General features: G+C 51.4%; 2 protein-coding genes across 3 annotated transcripts; both read left to right on the top strand.

Moving 5' to 3' along the window:
• The first annotated feature begins 906 nt into the window (after positions 1-906).
• Positions 907-8,782, top strand: pkib (protein kinase (cAMP-dependent, catalytic) inhibitor beta). The gene is made up of 3 exons (XM_011609170.2): positions 907-1,149; positions 7,179-7,330; positions 7,514-8,782. Exons 2-3 carry the CDS (start codon positions 7,189-7,191, stop codon positions 7,594-7,596), a joined length of 225 nt encoding a protein of 74 aa, XP_011607472.1. The 5' UTR covers positions 907-1,149; positions 7,179-7,188; the 3' UTR covers positions 7,597-8,782.
• Positions 8,783-15,224: 6,442 nt separating this feature from the next.
• LOC101071216 (stathmin-like) lies at positions 15,225-17,742 on the top strand. Of its 2 annotated transcripts, none has more exons than XM_003969074.3 (5): positions 15,225-15,314; positions 16,390-16,430; positions 16,505-16,671; positions 16,747-16,938; positions 17,011-17,742. In XM_003969074.3, the coding sequence occupies exons 2-5, from the start codon at positions 16,415-16,417 to the stop codon at positions 17,071-17,073; spliced, it is 438 nt and encodes a 145-aa protein (XP_003969123.1). In that variant the 5' UTR covers positions 15,225-15,314; positions 16,390-16,414; the 3' UTR covers positions 17,074-17,742. The 2 variants fall into 2 exon arrangements, with proteins under 2 accessions (XP_003969123.1, XP_011607473.1); XM_011609171.2 differs by having other exon boundaries at positions 15,238-15,362.
• The last annotated feature ends 340 nt before the right edge of the window (positions 17,743-18,082 follow it).

The raw sequence follows: 18,082 nt of genomic DNA, 5'->3' as shown, positions 1-18,082 counted from the left end.
GCGAAGCGCAAGTTTTTTATTTTAGTGACCAATTAATAATATAGTTCCGGTAAAGTGTAAGTAGCTGTACGCGACTCTCTGTCGACGCCCATTGATCATAGTGATCAAACCATATAGTCATTCATTTTATGTATATTAATTTTAGAAAGGTGTTTCATGATTTTAAAAAAAATCAATGCACATTTTGACGAATATATATAAAAGCAAGAGATCAACAATAAAACAACAGATTTATTTCTTCTAGAGTTTAATCCTGTCTGTCTGTGGGGAAGTGTTTTCACCTTTTTCTACCATTGCTGAAAATTCATAGAAATTTGCTTTTCCAATAATCAGAAAAAATAAAATGATTTTAAACAGTGATTCTGTAAACAGACCGTAGAAAAGAAGATACCAAGAAAACATGACTGTGAAGATCGCAGCACCCCCGTATTTATCAGATAATGGTACAAACCTACGAGCGGCGGCAAAGTAGCGCAGAGTTACACCGGAAGTGGAACTGAAACGTCTTCAAATTAAAAATTACAGCTGTTGCAACATCAAACAATCAGAGGAAAACTGAAAATACAACTCCATTGATTGAAAAAAAAATGTTCTAAAATAGTAACGCAATCTAACATCTGTCTTGTACACATGATTTCCTATCTCATTTTGAATGTATTGATTAAATGAATACTAGTAGATGTGGGAAGGAGTCATCGTGCCTAACAAAACATGTCCACAACGTACATTTGTTTTAAAAAAAAGATGATTTCATTCTCCAATCCCTGCCTTTCCATAGTCCTGTCGCCAGCTGCTCTTTTACTTTGAAAGCCGATTTCGGTCCGTTTCCGGTACACTCCGCACGCGCACGAACAGCTTGCCGCTCCTTCCCCGTCGCCGCTCGCTCCGCCGCCCCTGCGCGCCCTCAGCAGCCCAGTATGCCGCGGCTCCGGCGCCGTCAGCTGGAACTAAGCGCTGTGACGCGCCGCAGCGGGTGGAACCCCTGAAGACGCGCCGAACCTCCCCGCTGAACCTCCCCGCGGAAGATGGTGGCTGGTGGCTAGTAACAACTCGGGGAGCTCCTTTCCTCGGCGAAGCGCGCTGAAGTCAGTCGGAGAGCGTCTGGTCGTTGCGCACATTCTGCCCGGTGTCACCTGTGCAGCTCCACAGGTAGGACATCAGCCGCTGCTGCTGCCGCTGCTGCTGAGCCCATAACAGCCCGAGGGACGATACACGCTGTGTGTTCATGTACAGGAGAACCAGGTCCACCTAACAGAGACGGGAAAATTAAAGACACGGGGAGCAGGAACAACCTGTGACGCGCCGACACCTGTCAGCGGTCACACCAGCAGATTGAACACGAGCATCATGTTTAAAATGAAGCCTGGACGAGCTTCAGGCTCCATATGGATGCACAGCTTTTGTGTGCATCAAGTGTTCGGGCAGAAATGTCATCTGAGAGCTCTGCTGCACCTGGATTATGAGCTTTGCTGCACCCAAAGGTGCGCAAACGCTGACCTTCCAGTGATGCACATGATGGAAATTAGACTGAAACCTCGTAGGTCTGGAGGACCGAGCTTTGGTAACAACAATGCACCTTCTTCTAGGTTATTTCCATCTTGTATCTGTAGATCCAACGGTGGTTCCTCTTAGTGGGAGATGATCCTCAAAGAGCAACGCATTTATGTAAACATTGAAGCGGGGCCCCCTCCACGTGTGCTAGCATGTCGCTCTGTCATCAAACTGCTCGCGTTTGTTTGGCAGAATTGACGGTTCGTTTTGTCCAGCGGGGGGCAGCATAACCGGGGAACAGGACTGTTGGATGGGGTTGTTTCCCAGCGACGCCGGCCTAATTTGAGCCTAAGAACGGCAACAGTCTGATCACTTCTGATCACTTCTCTTTTACTGGCAGCCGACTCGTTCGGCTCCGTCAGCACCTCATGAATCATCTGACTTCCTGTCGGCTCTCCTCCTTCCTCTTCTTCTTTCTGGGAGCTCTGAGTCGCCGTGTTTTCCGCAACAATGGCGGCCAGATGATGACGTGGCACTGGCGATGCTGGAGGCCTGCTGAGCGGGCGGCTCGCTCCCATATGGGCCTGGACCGGGAGGACAAACCCCGGCTTCTCTTTGTCTTTCCAAACAAACAAAAGCTTCCTCTGCTATCGCTAACCTGACGACCGCCTTACCGGAACAATCTGATTAACTTGTTTACCGCCGTCACCTCGCCAGCTCGTTAACTAGAGTTGGGCTAATTAGCGTGTTTGTGTGGTTCAGATCTCCCAGAGTGATCACATGTGTCCAGGTCTAAGGTGACGGACCTTCAGGCTGCCCCTCCCCCAGGTGAGGGTCCACATCCGGACAGCTGGGCTCGCCACTCCGAGGGTGAAGAAGGTCAATGCTAATACTAAATTTGATCCCCATCATTATTCCCCTGCGCTGATCGGTGACCTTTAAGGATTCAGATGGGGCTGGTTGACCTTTATGTTGACCTGCGGCCACCGTCAGGAGGCGGAGTTTGTCTGACACCAGACCTCGTCGGAGGATCTGCTCGCCACCTGCGTCTAGAGGACGCGATGGAGAGGACGCGGAGGACGGGAACGGGTTTGGAATAAGATGAGTTAGCGATGACCTCCACCTCCGCCCGTCTCGGCAGCAGTCTGGAGCCGCAGCTGCCCCTCCCCCCCGTCAGCACGTGGCGGCTCGGAAAACCGGGCCGCCAGAGTCCCCTGCCTGTCTCTCCGATCGGAACGGTAGGTGAGACGGGACAACGCAGACAAAGGCGAGATTGTCATTCCCGAGGCACGGAACCACAACCGCCCAAACTGTGGAATCAGCTGCTCTGTTCTTCCTCCCGCAATTAGCACGTGGAATTCCACCTGCCCCAGAAACAGGCACACTTCCTCCCCGGGCGGGGGGGGGGGGCATCTTTTCCATTATCTGAATTAACTCTTCCACTTCGGAGCCATTTAGAGCCTCCATCAATTGAACGGCCGTGTGGGAGAGACGGGAACGCTGGAATTCCAGGAATGCCTTTTCTATCACTGATCAGCAGCGTCGCAGTTTAAAAGTGTGTCGGGCCGTCTAACGTCGTCCCGGATCTGCAGGTCCACACCGGGAATTTCCTGATGTCAAAAATATGGAAAATTTGAGAGGAAAGTGCAGATGACAAATTTAGATTCACTCAGGGATAAGTGTGTGTGTGTGTGTGTGTGTGTGTGTGTGTGTGTGTGTGTGTGTGTGTGTGTGTGTCAGGCCTGTTGGCAGACGTCCACGGGTGGTAGTCGACAAGCAGGAGAGCGCCGGAGGTCGAGGACGGCCTGGGTTACGCTCTTACAACAGGCGCTGCTGAAATATTGATGTGGCTCCGCACACGCCGTCCTCCTCGCTCACACGTGTGAACGGATTCCTCCGTTTGTCCTCGCCGCCGGCGCTGCAAACCGCCAATAGTGACGTATTGATTCTTTATAACCACCCGCCCGACTGGAAAACGGTTGCGTTCCAATTGATTTGAAGCGTTAGAGCTTTGATTCCATATTGCTTGTGCTTTGATCTCGTATCGGACGTGCTTTGATCGTTCAAAGGAATCGTGGCAAACGGGACTCGTCCCCTTTAAGAGACACGCGTGTCTCGTTTTTGGAGCTCTGGATCCTTGGATCGCTCCCTGACACGTAAAACCATCGGAGACGTGGCTGAACGGAACACAGACGCGCTTTAACCCCGCAGCCCATAATGAGCCATAGACTGGTTCAGGAAGAGTAACAGTCCCTCTCCAGAACCGTCTGTTTATTCTGCTCGTTCTCACCACCCAGCGTCTCTGTCGAGTGCGCTAATTGCCGTTAATAGCCGCCTCTGTTGTGATTGACCCTCATCAAGGGCCGCTCAGACCGCCATATTTGGCAACGCGGAGGTCCATTTGGATAATGGCATGTTGTCGGTACCACTTGACAGAGGAGAGGCCCGGCTTTTATGTCCTCTGGACGCGTGAACCGGCATCGAATGATTCCAGCCCGTGTTCACCTTCCAAAAGTTGCGTAACCTGATAAAAAACATGACCCGGCTGTTCAGTTTTAGTAGAATTGGTTAATAACGGGAAGTCGCGGCTCAGCCGGGTCGTTTGTGGTTCCCCAGGAAGCTTCTCTTTGATGTTCTGGTACCTGTAGCTCGAGCCCAGGACTGCGGCTCGGCCGAGGAGACGTGGCTGCGGTGCGAGTGCGATGGCTCCGTCTCGTTAGATCACCCCGAGCGCCTCTCTGCCGCTGCCGTCGGCGCCAAAAACACGTCATTTTCCCAGTAAAACACGCCACCGTGTGACGTCCTTCACACCTGTTGGCGTCAATATAATGAGTCTTCTTCAAATATCAGCAAATTAACATTTGCCGTTGTCTTTATTTAGCTTTGATAGCGGCCTTTATTGGCTGCTGTGTTAGCGTGTTAGCACTGCCCAAACATTAAAGCTTTCTCCCGTCACCTGAAAAACAACCCACCAGGAAATGTAAAGGCAGACGCCGCTGCCTCCCCTCCTCCACTTTATAGCTGCTTTTATAACAATGGTGCGGTTTCCATGGCAGCCACAGCGTGTTAAGCTTCAGGACAGCAGTGAAAAAAGTGGGGAGCAGGACAGGGAATAATCACAGGGCCTGCCGGGCTAAAAATAGCCCGGAACTTAATCCCGGGCATGATTTATTCATCTGGAACTTCTTGGGTCGGCGGCAGGCGTGTAAACAACGTTCCTTGCGCTCATCCCCGACCCGGAGCCGCGAAGCGTTAGCGACCCTCTGACATCACGCCGGACTCAACGCGGAGGTCGCGGCGGTTTGACAGAAGTGTCCCCAGATGACCGCGGGAAAGCTGGTCTCACTTCTTCGCCGCGGTTGGCGAATGATGGGATTTGCATGGACGAGCGGAAGATTTGTCGCCAGTTGGGGGCGGGGGGCGTCATGAGGCCGCGACACTGCTTCATGGCGAGGAGCAGAGCGGAGGTCAGCCTCAGGCAGACGGCGGCTACGGTGACAGACACAATCACGCTCCGCTGCTTTGATGCGTCTGGTCTTTTATGATGGCGACACTGTTAAGCGCTGCTCTAGTTGGTTCCCGAGCCGTTGGAACAAAGAGATGAGCTGGTTCTGGACACTCCCATTGCAGTTAAAAAAGCCTGTTTTATATAAAACCAATCGATGTGTTTGATTAATCAGACGTAGAGTCATCGGCCCCAAGCTAGCTGAGAGCTACGGCTAAACAGATGGACTAAACATCTGAGCTTTGAGGTGAGGGAGAACCTCTTTCATAGCTTCCTGTGTAAAGGCATTTACAAGCTTACTGGACCTGTAATGTCGTCATCCTTGGGCTAGCACCAGTAGCTAGCACCGGTACTACGGCCGTCCAACAGCTTCTAGAAGCTGGTTCTGGACCCGGCTGGAGACCAGGCGCCTCTCCCGCTCTGTCCGTGGTGCTGGAAGCCTCCAGCCTCCTCATGAGTGATGAAACTCAGCTGTTTTAATCTCACGTCCACCTGAGACAGGACGCAAAGACATTTTTAGCTGGAAAGGTTCCTGATGTGGCAGCAAATGGACCAATACGTGACACTTTTGCTGGTAATTTTTTTTAAAAATGGCTAAATTCTCAGATTTTAACCCACTTTTCAAGTTAAATATCTTGGCTCCAAACACTTCGGCTGCTCTCGGTCCTATTTTTGGCGCCGTCTCCACAAGCGGGGGGCCGACCTCTGATGGAGCGACTGTCAGCAAGGTTTTTACCGACCCTCTTCATTACGCAACATACCTGCGTCGTGTTGGGAGCTAGCGCGGCCTTCACAGCATGTAGGTCAAGTTAGCTGACAGGCTAATCCCATCTGAACTGTTGCTGGATTACCAGATAAAACAAGTGTCCTCAGATGGGTCTGGCTTTGTTTAGTATTTAATCCAGCAGATTAATGAAAGTTACCGAGCAGATGTTGTCATTTGGGACAGATGCTGGCGCTGCTGAGTCCTCAGATTACGCAGATGTTCGGTTATTCATATTTATCACACATGAATAATATCTGCAGGTCTCGGGCTTCCTGCTGGGACGTCCTGGAACACGTCCTGTGTCGATCCTGTGATTCGGAATGTCGGTAGGACAAAGGAAGTAGCGCGGGGTTTTAAAGACCAACCCCGGCATTACCTCGGCCAAGTATCCAGCAAGATTTCAATTATCCAGATTAACACACTAATAGTCGATTTGACAGGCCTGCCAGAGAGGGAGGCAGGAAAGAGAGGCGTTATCCGGCTGCTTAGCCCCGATTAGGTGCCTATTGTTGGAGTTTTAGTTCAACTACGGCGAGTAACCCAGGACAAGAGCCTGGAAAAGTGTTCCAGGATGCCCGAAATTCCCCGCTTAGATCTGTAAGAGTTCATTTTTTATCAGAAGCTTCGTCAGCTGTTCGTCAGGGCTCCACAAACAAAATCTGTCCAGACGTTGGTAACCGTGGTGGATGGCAGCACGCCGCTGTGTCACGCCGAATGGCGAGGCTACAGAAGCGCCTGCGGCTAACAGATGGCTAACACGTGGCCCTTATCTCGCGTTACGCGTCATTTCTTTGTTGAGAAGGAGTGGGGAGTTTTCTTCCTCTAATATAAGGGAAGGATTTGACTGGTGTTTACCTGCCAGGGGTGCTTTTTCCTGCGCCGTTACCATGGCAACACTGTCACCGTGTGTGTGTGTGTGGCGGAGGATGTAATTCTGCCTGTCACCAGAGTGGCCCACAGCTCCATCCCCAGCTGCTGGTTGCCAGGAGACCAGACAGACACATCCGCCGCTCCATGAGTCTTCACTGCACTTCAGTCGCTTCCGAGATCCTAAAATCCACTTTAGTCGGAAAAAGAGGAACGAAACAAGGAAGTTTGTCCAGGCTTTTAGACACAAAAGAAGATTAAAATGTGCGAACAACAGTGTTTTAACTATTGCAGCTTCAACATGGACCTTCTCTGAAGACAGGTTTAGCTATTAGCATTGTAGCCTGCTAGGAAGGAAAAGAACCAGAAATGTTTCCATAGATTTAAGGGATAAAAGCAGAAGAAGAAATTTGCTACGCTAGCAAAAAGCTAGAGCTGACTCAGCTCATAGCTTAAATCCAAAATTGTGCAAGTGGGTAAAAAGCTGATTCCCCAAAGCGTTCGATTTTAGCTTTAACTAAAGATCGGGGCTTCTTTTTTGTCTTCCAGGGTTCCGGAGATGACAGAGGTGGAGCCTGTGTTGGACTTTGCCTCCTCTGGGCGCTCTGGAAGACGAAACGCCCTGCCCGACATCCTGGGCTCCCCGGCGGGGGTCAACCCAGGAGACCTGCCTCTCAAACTGGCTGAACTGAACCTCAAAGGTGGAGTAGCTGTAGCTTGTTTGCTAACCAGCCCCCGTCCCTGTTTGCACCACGTCCGATCCACCCGTGAGGCTCAGAGAAGGCGAAGAACTCCCCCAGAACCTGACGGCTGGTTCTTGTCTTGTCTTGTTTATCAGTAAAGTTCAATGAACCTGTTTTTTTCCCTCCTGGTTCTGTGCACAGATGGTCCGGGAGGGGCCCAGTCTCCCTCGGCGGAGGATCCTCCGGCGCCACCGGAGAGCTCGGAGGGGAAAGAGGGCTCGTAGGGACTCGCCTGGTCGCCTCCAAAGGAACCTGCAAACATGAGCTGAGAGACTGAAGCAGAGCTGGAGGACGTGGGGGGGGGGGGGCAGAAGCTGATCAGTGATCAGCTGACCTGAGGGGGGGGGACGTGACGGAGCGACTCCAGACGGAGACGCACCTCTTTGGACGGTTCAGGGCCTCGAGAATGACTGAAATGAGTCAGACATCACTTAGTAATGAACAATGATTGTGTGTGTGTGTGTGTGTGTGTGAATCTAAAGATTGTTTACTGTAAACTACTATTTTTGTATGGTTTATTTAAAAGGATGCGACAGTGGGCGGAGACTCTGGGAACCTGGGTGGTCTCTGCTGTCCTCTTACCCTACATGTTTAGCTTGTGTCTGGAGCTGAGGCTAATCAAGGCTAACGTGGAGCTCTGCAGTGTAACTGTACAGTTTCTACCCACCCCTCCCCTCCGGGGGGGGGGGGGGGGGGGGAGTGTTTCCTGACTGTTTTCCAAGCGCTCGAGACATTCCGGTTGGAGACACTGTCCCACTGCCGGCGGGGTCAACGCTGCTCCATCACGACGCGCTGACCTCCAGACGCCGCTAACCTTTGCTAGCGCTTGCTAGGTTTCCCTCTTTTTTCCCGTTTTTTTCCCGGCACGCCCTTCCCTGCTGTAGCATATGGACCTGCCAAGAGGCGCCGCCGCCGCCGCAGCCTGTTTCTGAAGTGCTGAAACTTGCGGCGTGCTCACGGAGATGGCGAGGAAAATCTGTTCGCGCTCATCAACACATGAGCAGAGCTGTGAACGAGGGGGAAGCGGTGGGGGCCCGCGTTCGTCAACGCCCCCCCCCCGATGCTGTATATATGCTGTGCTGTACTGTAAAATATGCCGTATCGTCCTCCACGCCGTCTGTGGGCAGAGCATACGTGCGCCCTCCACCGTCCAGCTGTGGTTTAGCATCCTTCTCTCTGTGGCGAGTATATTTGACGTAGCTGGACCGATTCCCGTGTGTCCATTCTCTCCTGCGGTGGAAACATTAAAACCCATGAGCTTCACTTCTACATATCTGTGTCCAGCGGCGTTGTTTCTGAGCTGGTAGGACCCCCCCGTGTTAGCGTTAAGCTACAAGAGGGGGAAAACCAGAAGATTAGCATGCTGTTGTGGAGCGTGTGTGAACAAATTAATAAAAATCCAATTAAAAATTGACATGGCGGAAGAATAAGGTCACTCCAATCATTAGCACAAACACGTGCACACTCCCTAACTGGCGCCCCGAGGTAGCAGCAGCAGACTTGCTAGCAGTGAATGCTAAAGGTTTCCTACCCTAGAGGATGTAGGCTAAGATACTGGTCGTAAATGTGTGTGAGTACATCGCTGGGAGATTTGCGACAAACATTTACTTTAATAAAAAGCCCGATGAGACAGACGGTGTCGTTTCCAGTCCGATTTATGAGCTGCAGTGGCGGAGAGCGCCCCCTGCTGGCGGCTCTATGTCCAGTTTTGTTGTCTTATGTAGCTGCATCCGTCCTACAAAAAAATATATATGAAAGCTGTTTAAATCACTCAAAAAAGGGCGCCACACATTGTTGACATCTGACGTGCACGTCTGCTGTTGCACGGCGCAGCAGTTGCCGCGCGCGTGCAGCAGATGGAGACATTCGCCGGCTCGTGATGGTTCAGCGGCGTCACGTTTCCCCCCCATGGGGGCATTTCTTTGTTGTGTCTGCCACAAAGAGCTCGTCCAAGGCTGCAGCAGCGCCGGGACGCTCCAGGTTCGGGCTCATGCACGTTTTCTGTTCCTGCTGGGAGCGGACGAGACCGTCCGTGCACCCGAAGGCTCCGCGTGGCCGCGCACACGCCGCCACAGCGAACTGTGTCATTATATAACCGGGACATGATTTATTTAATCCAGAGCAGAGCTCCTTCAACGAGAGTCCAGCCAGTCTCCAGCCCGGCCCGGTACCCTCCCCTCCCCGGAGGGGACGGCTGCCTTTGTCCAGACAGGCTTCGACGTAACTTGTTGCCAGGGTAACCAAGCCTTGAGGAAAGCTGGGACTCTTTTCTCAGAGGAGGGGAGGAACTGGTTGGTGGAAGAGACCATTTTATCCAAATGTTCGAGGAAAGATCTGCTTCCCTACATAATGAAAGGGGTGAGCGGTTCGCCGCTGGTGTCCTGGAGGAAGTGGTCTCAGAGGAGCTCTGGTTTCTGTCGGAGGCGGGTCGGGTCCAGATGCTGTTAGCGGCTGAACAAATGAAGGACGCCGCTCTCTCTCTTCCTCTTGCTCAGGCTGGTATCTCCTGAGCCAGGGTGGAGAGCAGGCGAGATGATGGAGACGGGGAGGGGGGGGGGGTAAAAGGGAGGAGTGGGGGTGGGGGGAGACGCCCGAGGTGGGTCACACAGAGGGTGCCAGCCTGGCGAGGAGCAAAGCCATCACGTGGACGCTAACGTGCCCCTTCCAACATGCAGGGGCCTGGAGAGGAGGGACGTCGACGAGACGCAGGACATGGGAGACAAGAATGAAAGGGGGGTGGTGGTGAGGACGTGGGGGGGGGCTGATTCTGTCAGTTATTTCAGCATCTGACGACCCTCATCTGCAGCTGGCGCTCGTCCCCTCATGTCAGGGACGTTTTTAACCTTCACACAGACCTTGTTGGCTCAAACTGTAACCATAGCAACCACCGTCCTGTAGCCTCCTTCGGCTAAATGAGCCCCAACGATGGAGCTCCGATCTTCTGTCCAGCTCACAGCTGTAAACAGTGCAGCCTCCCTCACCTCCACCAGGCTACGCCAGTGACCCTCCTTTCATGTGCCCTATTTAGTAAGAAGAGGTGGTTTTTGGTCTCCCTCCTTCGGTGGCGACGGAGGCTGTAAACATGACATCATTCCAGCGATGGGCAGGGCGGACTGACAGCGTAAGCGCGCCATCGTATTCTCCTCCTCCATAAGCTCCCTGTCAGACAGCTCAGCTTGGCATCACCCTCACTCCGGCCTGACCCCGTTCTCACTTTGAGCTAATGACACGCCGCGCTAGCTCATAGCGGCCTGGGAGGGCTGGCGGGTCCACTCCCCCCGTCCTCCTCCTCCTCGGGCTAAAATCAGCTCTGGTCCACTCTGACCTCTGTTCCGTCTCATCAACAACCTCTCTGTGCTAACGTCTGCTGCGCTAAGCTAATAAACGTCACTGTTTGTAAGTCTGCCGTCCAGAATGAGCACAAAAACTCTTTTACTGGCTTTGTTTCCATGGCGCTTTTTTAGCTAGTTCATGGAAGAAGGTCCGTTTTTGCTCAGTTCATCTGGGGCATCCTTGAGGTTGGAGGATACCCGATTGCTCTGCTATCGTTCCCTCTCAGGCGCAACTGCAAACTTTATTTAAACAGCGTCTGTTACCTTATTTAAACAGCGTCTGTTACACTCCAGATCCCTCTGAGTGTTTTAGTCCAGCCTGACCCCCAAACAAGGTGGGAAAACCTCCATTTTAACAGGAAGAAACCCTGAGCAGGACTTGACTGGTGGGGGGGAGAGGATGGGAATCCTCTGGTGGTGGTTTCTTATTGCTAAAACTGTTCAAAACCAGCCCAACAATGATGTTTCAAAGCAACAAACGGCTCCCTCCCACTGAAATTCCTGGATCTGCCGCTCGAGCAAGATCCTTCCTTGAACAGACCGGCCTACAGACGGGCGGCAAACATGACCTGACTGCTCATTGGGGGGGGCTCAGCCCACCTCCCAAAGCTTCTCTTCACTCTGGATCTAATTGGAAGCGTCGTTTTCTTTCAGACCTCGAGTACAACTGGCGCTCTGACCGGGCTAAAGCCATCAGAGGCACATCTATGATCTGATGGTCGGGACAACTGGAGCGCTCGATCAGACAGATAATGCTCAGAAATTAACTGGGATGAGCCGGCCGCACACACACACACACACACACTCACACATCTGGCTCGGATAACATCAGGATTACACTTATGGTCCAGATTGGGATTATGATTATCACGGTCTCAGCTCACGACTACCCCGAGCATGTCCGCTTCAGCAAGTTTGAATGGAAATCAAGTGGGGTTGTACTGAGACACGTGCACAACAAAGGGGTCAGTTTTCAGTGTCCTGCTCTGACCACGCCCTCGGAGGCCACACCCACCCAGAGGCCCCGCCCATCGCCATAATGTCCACATCTGTTTATGAGACTAATTCAATCAGGGGAACGAAAAACCTGATTTGTTGCAGTGTAAAATGTCAGCTGTCACCCCAGCAGCCATCTGCAGATCATCTCCGCAGGTCTTCTTTGTCGCCCCCCCCCAGCAACTCCCCTCCACCTCCCTCCGGTCCATCTCAGCCCTTTGTTTGCCTGCTCCTTGTGTCCCGGGGCTGACACCTCAGTCCCAAAGGAGTCCTGCAACAGAACTAAACCCTGACTCACCACAACAACTACCCCCCAACCACACTGCCCCTCCCTACAACAGCCCCACCCCTCCCACTGTAACCAGGAGGGGTGTTTTTAAAGTGCACAGGAGCCGTCCCAAGTGTGCAGACTGTGTGCAGTCTCAGCCCTGGGACTATTATCAGGGAGCATCAAGGCGATGCTGAAATATTGAAATATTAATCCAAAATATGAATATGGAGGAGAACATCAAAGTTTCAGGTTTTACATTTCACCTTCTTTTCCAGGCGGTTTGTCTCACAGACGGGTCTGAGTGTTGCTGCTGCAGGGAGATTCAGCGAAGTGGTCGCCTGGATTAAAGTTTTAAAAAGGCCGCTAAAGTGAAAGCAGCCCTGACAGGAGGAAAGGCCCGCTGCTAACACTGTCTCGGGCTAGCTAACAAAGCTCTGAGCTGCCCATCTGTCAGAGGGTGGAAACCCAAAACATGTTCCTTGTGCCGGCTGGGGTGAAAGGACGGCGGGGGGTCATGTTTGGGGCTAAAGGATTAGCTAATGGGACAGTGAGGGCCGGACTGCTGGCTTTGGCCTCAGTGGTGAGCAGGTGCAAGAATCTATTTAAACACTCAACATGCACTTCTCTTTTTGATATTTTGCTACTCCAGCAAGAGAAAACTCAAAAATCAGGATTCCTTTTCCAGATGGTTCAACCTGTTGCTGACAAACCTGTCATCCGATGCTAATACAAGCGTGCTAAAGCAGCTGGCAGAACCTCACTGAACAAAGACTGAAACCAGGTGGTTTGTAGAAACCCTGTGACCTGTGCTGACCTGTTAGCAAAGACACTTCCAGGATCATGGATATGGAAACGCTCACTTAGGAGGAGAGTAATTATATAAACGCTGTTGCGGGTCCCCCTCCGTGGGTGCTAGCTTGTTGGACTACCAAAACGGACCATGACCCTGACCAACACTCCTGAGAGGCAGCAGGACAGCAGCGTCTTGCTGTGCTTATTCTCACCACTAGATGCTGCCAAATCTTGCACACTGGACCTTTACGGGTCTCAAGAACAACCGAAGCATCGCAGCATCTCTCCACGCTACGCCGCTGCACACGCTGGAACACACGTGCCAGCGTACATATGCGGAGTAAAGGGGGGGGTGGGGACCACGTCTCCACAGCCTCCCAGGGAAGAGAGCAGCTGACTTGGTGATTACGTAACCCGCAGTTACATAAAAAGTTCTCACTTCTCTTAAACGTGATTGCTCTACATATTTAAATATTCACGCACCACAGCGGGGTTGCTCTCCACTCCATCGTTGGGTCCTGCTCAACACAGTGGGGGGGTGAACAGAAGTGGGTCAGGCTCCAGCTCCAGCCACAGCAGCGTGGCCGAGCCCCTCTGGAGGGACGGTCCCGCTCCTCAGCCGTCACAGTGGGAGACCTTCCTGTGGCGCAGCACAGTGGTGGCTCTGGTTAACATCCCCCCCCCCCCCCACTTCCCATCATCCGACCGCTCGATTCTTTGTTCATCACAAAGCTGCACCTGTCGGGGTGAAGCTCCCTCAGCGGGGACGTTAGCAAGTGAAGGCTACGGTTGTGAGCACACCTGAGGGACCATTTGCATCCTGATGTTTGAGCCACTTGTGGGAGATCACAGAATTCTGTGACCCTTTCATTTACCAAACAGGTTTGAATCATACAGGTGATAATTAGCAAGGCAAGCACACCTCCCCAGACCTCAGACACACATCTGCAGGGTTGGACTGTCCTGACAGACAGACCCTCCGCTCTCTACCTCATCTTTGTCCCTATCCTGTCTCTTGTAGAGGAGGGGGGGTGCTGATACTGGCAGGCTGTGAATACCATCTGTTCCTCCTCAATGAGATGAAGCAGATCATCCAGGCTGGACTCAGAAGGACCGGAACCACCCGGATCAACTTCATTTGGTGCTGAGTTTTGGTTTTTAGCCTGATTTCCTGTTTCAGGCTGAACAAAAACACACCACGGCAACATTTTAGCGCCCATGTAGGGGACTGGAGTCAAACACACCCGTTAGCATGCTAACATATAATCTGCATTTTAGCGCTAGTCACATGCTACTGAGAGCATGTGATGCGTAACTATTCTAACGCGCACTTCCAGTGACTGGAAACATTGTGGCCTTTATCAGGGTGGGATCTGTCACTGACCCACTCAAACTCTGGGAGTGTGACCGGTGCCCTTTACGAAAGAAGCCCCGCTGGTCACCTGTGACACCAGAGTGACCAGTGCAGCTTCACTGGTCTGACAGAGGTGTGCAGGGTTCTCATGCCTCCATCCAGCAGCACGTCGCCTCTGCAACCCTGCCTTCAACAAAGTAAAAACAAGCGAGGTGAAGTGACATCCACATGCCTGCAGTAAAAATAGATCTGTTGGCAGCATCAGAGCTGATCTGCTTCCCTCTTCAATAATGTGGAACTAAAAATAGTCCGAAACTAAATAGCTGGAGTTCGATCGGTTGAAGCTGAATTTGGTCGTCAGAATTCACACAGAAAATGTTTTATTTAGGATCTGCATGAAAGAAGAGCTTCAGTGATACTGATTAACTCTGGGCTTGAGCTGCATGCCAGTGAATTAGGAAAAAGCAGCAAAATGAGAGGACATAACTTCAGGGAAACATGAACACAAACAGCTTTGATCATTAATAGGATTAATGGAGTTGTTTTTCTGTGGCAACTGAAGCCAAACAGCCCGTTGCTTTTCTCACACATTCCATCCCTCCAATATTAAGCACAAAAACTGGATTATATAATCTATCCTGCTCAGACTTTCTCCAAATGCAGGAAAGGACAGATCTTGAATAGCCGCTAATGCTAATTCAGCACTGTCATCCTTTGTTATATCATTGCAACATGCCCAGATCAGACCGTACACACTAGACATATTTTCCCACCTCTGTGAGGACCCAGAGTGAATCATCACTGATATCCAGATTATGCCTGATGCCTTTATCAAATGTGATTCAAATCCCAGTGTCACATTTGAACTCATCTTGCACTACAAAAGTTTTATTTTGTATTTTTCTTTCTTCATATAATGTTTTAAAATCCGAAACAAATGTATCTACATTGTCCTTAAAACTACATTCGGGTTCATCGGGATTCTGCGGCCCCAGAAACGCTGATTATTTTCCCCGTTGATCGAGAGAAAACAAAAACTACAATTCCCAACAGCACCAGAGAGCGACGTGACAGCCAATCACAGAGAGCGATTGATGTCACGGCACGCCCCCCTGGCCCATTTATGTGCGCGCTCGAGGCGCTCGCGCGCAGCGCAGACGGCGACCGCGGCGCAACAGCATCCAGAGCTCGCGGGAGGTGGGTGTGACACGCAGCATCTCGTGAACAACTCGCGTTTTCCCGCCCGTAAGTACGAATTTTGACGGAATCGAAGCTGCGGCGACAAATTTGATGGTTTTCTTCTTTTGATTGTGTCGATCGCTGATTCGCTGGCACGTGAGTGAAGGAACGCGGCAGGCTGTTGGTGATGGAGCGCGTTTTTGTCTGGTTCTGGTTCTGTTTGAATTCGGAGCCGTTGGCCCAGACGAGGGGGGAAAGGGGTCCGGCCGGGGGACCTCCGGTGCTGCGGGCTGTCGGGGCGGTTTGAGCCATTGTTTGGCGGGCGGTGCGTGTTGAGGCTCCGCCGTCTTTTGTTTGCGCCTCCTGTCAAAAGCGCCTTTGTTTTAGCCGCTAATGACACAGAATCCAATTAAAGACGTTACTCCTCGTCGTGGTCCTCATTTTTCTTCTTTTAGTCTAGTTTTTTTTAACATTTCAGCCCAAATATCAAATGTGGGCGTGATTGGTGAGGTGGGGAGCGTGAGGCCACCGTTCCAATTAAGCAAATTATTGAATACGTTTTCAATATTTAGTTTTCCATTTGGGAACCCGGTCGACGACAGCGGCCGTTCTCCTTAAATTAGATTTTAAATATTTGTGGAGCCACCCTGATGCACTTGTGCATGCCAGCCCCCCCCCCCCTGCAGGAACACATGCTGCACCGAACAGGTGCTCCCTGATGGGCTCCTTTTTGTGCCACCCCTCCCTGATCCGAGGCCGTTGTTCGGCTCCGGGCCTGTCTGCCCCTGGCACTGCCAGCCTTGCCCACCCTGATCACTGCCCTTTTGTTCGCCGTGTGGCGGATTATCGGCTAATTTGGCGGTTCTGAAGCGCTCCCCCCCTCTGCATTTGGTCACTCTGGGCGTGACGGTTGCCAAAAGTTTGGACACAATGGACCGTGCTCGATGTTCTTGTTTCTGTTGTGTCTGATGGGCGGTGGTTTGCTGAAGTACCGAGGGTGGCCACGGGGTGTCGCCGTTCCCCGGTTTTTAGCTGAATTGTTACAGATGCCCGCTAGAGGTCACTAACGAGCCCCTTAATTGTCCTCTCGCAGGTAATTGACGTGCAGCACCCTGAAGATGGCCGCCTCCGAAGGTGATTGGTTTCTCTTCTGGTTTTAAACCAAAAAGTCTTTATTCACTCTGCTTTAATTAGACTTTTCATTTCAGACATCAAAGTTAAAGAGCTCGACAAGAGGGCCTCTGGTCAGGCCTTCGAGGTCATCCTGGCTACTCCAGACCCCAAGGGTGACTTCCCCCTGTCCCCTCCCAAGAAGAAAGATGTCTCGCTGGAGGAAATTCAGCGGAAACTGGACGCCGCGGAGGAGAGACGCAAGGTGGCCTTTCATCTTTGGTAATTGTTTCGGATGTCCAAAGATGTCTGTGGGGTGATGGGATGTTTGCTGTTCCAGAACCACGAAGCGGAGGTCCTGAAGCACCTGGCTGAAAAGCGCGAGCACGAAAAGGAGGTGCTGCAGAAGGCCATGGAAGAGAACAACAACTTCAGCAAGATGGCGGAGGAGAAGCTCAACCAAAAGATGGAGGCCAACAAGGAGAACCGCACTGCCCTGAAGGCAGCCATGGATGAGAAGTTCAAAGAGAAGGTGGGAGCTCCCGGAAGGACTCGGAATGACCTGTGGCTTGCTGGGGATGTTGACGTTTGTCTCTTTCAACAGGACAAGAAGTTGGAAGAAGTCCGGAAGAACAAGGAAACCAAAGAGGGGACTTCGGAGGACTGAGCGAGGGGGCGGGGCTTGTACAGGGTTTTTTACGTATCCAAAGATTGCTTTATTTTGTCCGGCCAGTATTTCTGTTGCGTTCATCATCCACCTTTTTGAAATAAAACATACCAGTTTGTGAATTTTTCAGCTCTCCCGCTTTAAGTGTACTGGCGCTGGTTTTGCGTGTGGACCCGCCCCCGCCGCACCCCCGTGTTCAGTCCAGTCCATTCGATGTGTTAGCTTGTCGGTGCAGCTTCTGCTCTTTTTGAAAATTAGCAGTGTTACCTGTTCGAGGAAGCATGTTTCTATGCATAGGTCTTTTATCCCTATTTCATAGTTTTGCAAACGATCCTGTGAATCACCTGTACTCGGCACTTAACTGTATTTTAAAAAAAAAAAAAAAAAGAGTAGCACAAGGTTTGATTACGGTGTTGGTGCAGCTTCGCTACCATATGCTAGTTTTTCCCCTCCCTTCTGCAAATGTTTTGTGCCACTGATTCTCTGCTTTTGTATAAAAAGTCTTCAAAAGCACACGACCTCTTGTTCTGTAGCTGTAAACGAATGGATGCCATCGCGAAGATCACCTGACGTGGGCCTGCACGTGGAATGAGCAATACACTTGGGCGTTTGCATAGATACAGTGGCTAGTTGACTTGAACTGTTGTACTAAAACAAATAAAAAAAAAATTCAAATGCAACGTGTGTGATGGTGGTTTATGGTTTAAACATCCGTGTGACGTCAACTACAGGAGTTTCTGGGGTGTGACGTCATCTCTGGGCCTGTGTCGCCCCCCCTGCTGGTGGTTTTAGGTGCTGCACACGGTTCTGACGTGTTTGGAAACGAGAATTGCTTTACAAACTGGATTGGATGAGATTTGGAGATTCAAAATGGGGAAAGATTGGTTTTGTGGAGGAGTTGCATATTCTAGAATAAAAGATTATATAAAATATTCTAAAGCTAAAATAAGATGCTTCGCACCGACAAATCCGAAAGGAGGCAGGTGGAATACGTTGCTTTTATGTGGAT

Source organism: Takifugu rubripes, chromosome 12 (assembly GCF_901000725.2).
Source record: "Takifugu rubripes chromosome 12, fTakRub1.2, whole genome shotgun sequence".
NCBI classification, from domain to species: domain Eukaryota; kingdom Metazoa; phylum Chordata; class Actinopteri; order Tetraodontiformes; family Tetraodontidae; genus Takifugu; species Takifugu rubripes.
The sequence above is the reverse complement of the archived record's forward strand: the minus strand, read 5'-3'. Positions and strand labels throughout refer to the sequence as shown.

Excerpts from the sequence above, each read along its gene's own strand:
- pkib (XM_011609170.2), top strand. The coding sequence starts at position 7,189 with ATGACAGAGGTGGAGCCTGTGTTGGACTTTGCCTCCTCTGGGCGCTCT. Across the intron at positions 7,331-7,513 it reads GGCTGAACTGAACCTCAAAG|ATGGTCCGGGAGGGGCCCAG; the intron begins GTGGAGTAGCTG and ends TTCTGTGCACAG.
- LOC101071216 (XM_003969074.3), top strand. Across the intron at positions 16,672-16,746 it reads CCGCGGAGGAGAGACGCAAG|AACCACGAAGCGGAGGTCCT; the intron begins GTGGCCTTTCAT and ends TTGCTGTTCCAG. Across the intron at positions 16,939-17,010 it reads ATGAGAAGTTCAAAGAGAAG|GACAAGAAGTTGGAAGAAGT; the intron begins GTGGGAGCTCCC and ends CTCTTTCAACAG.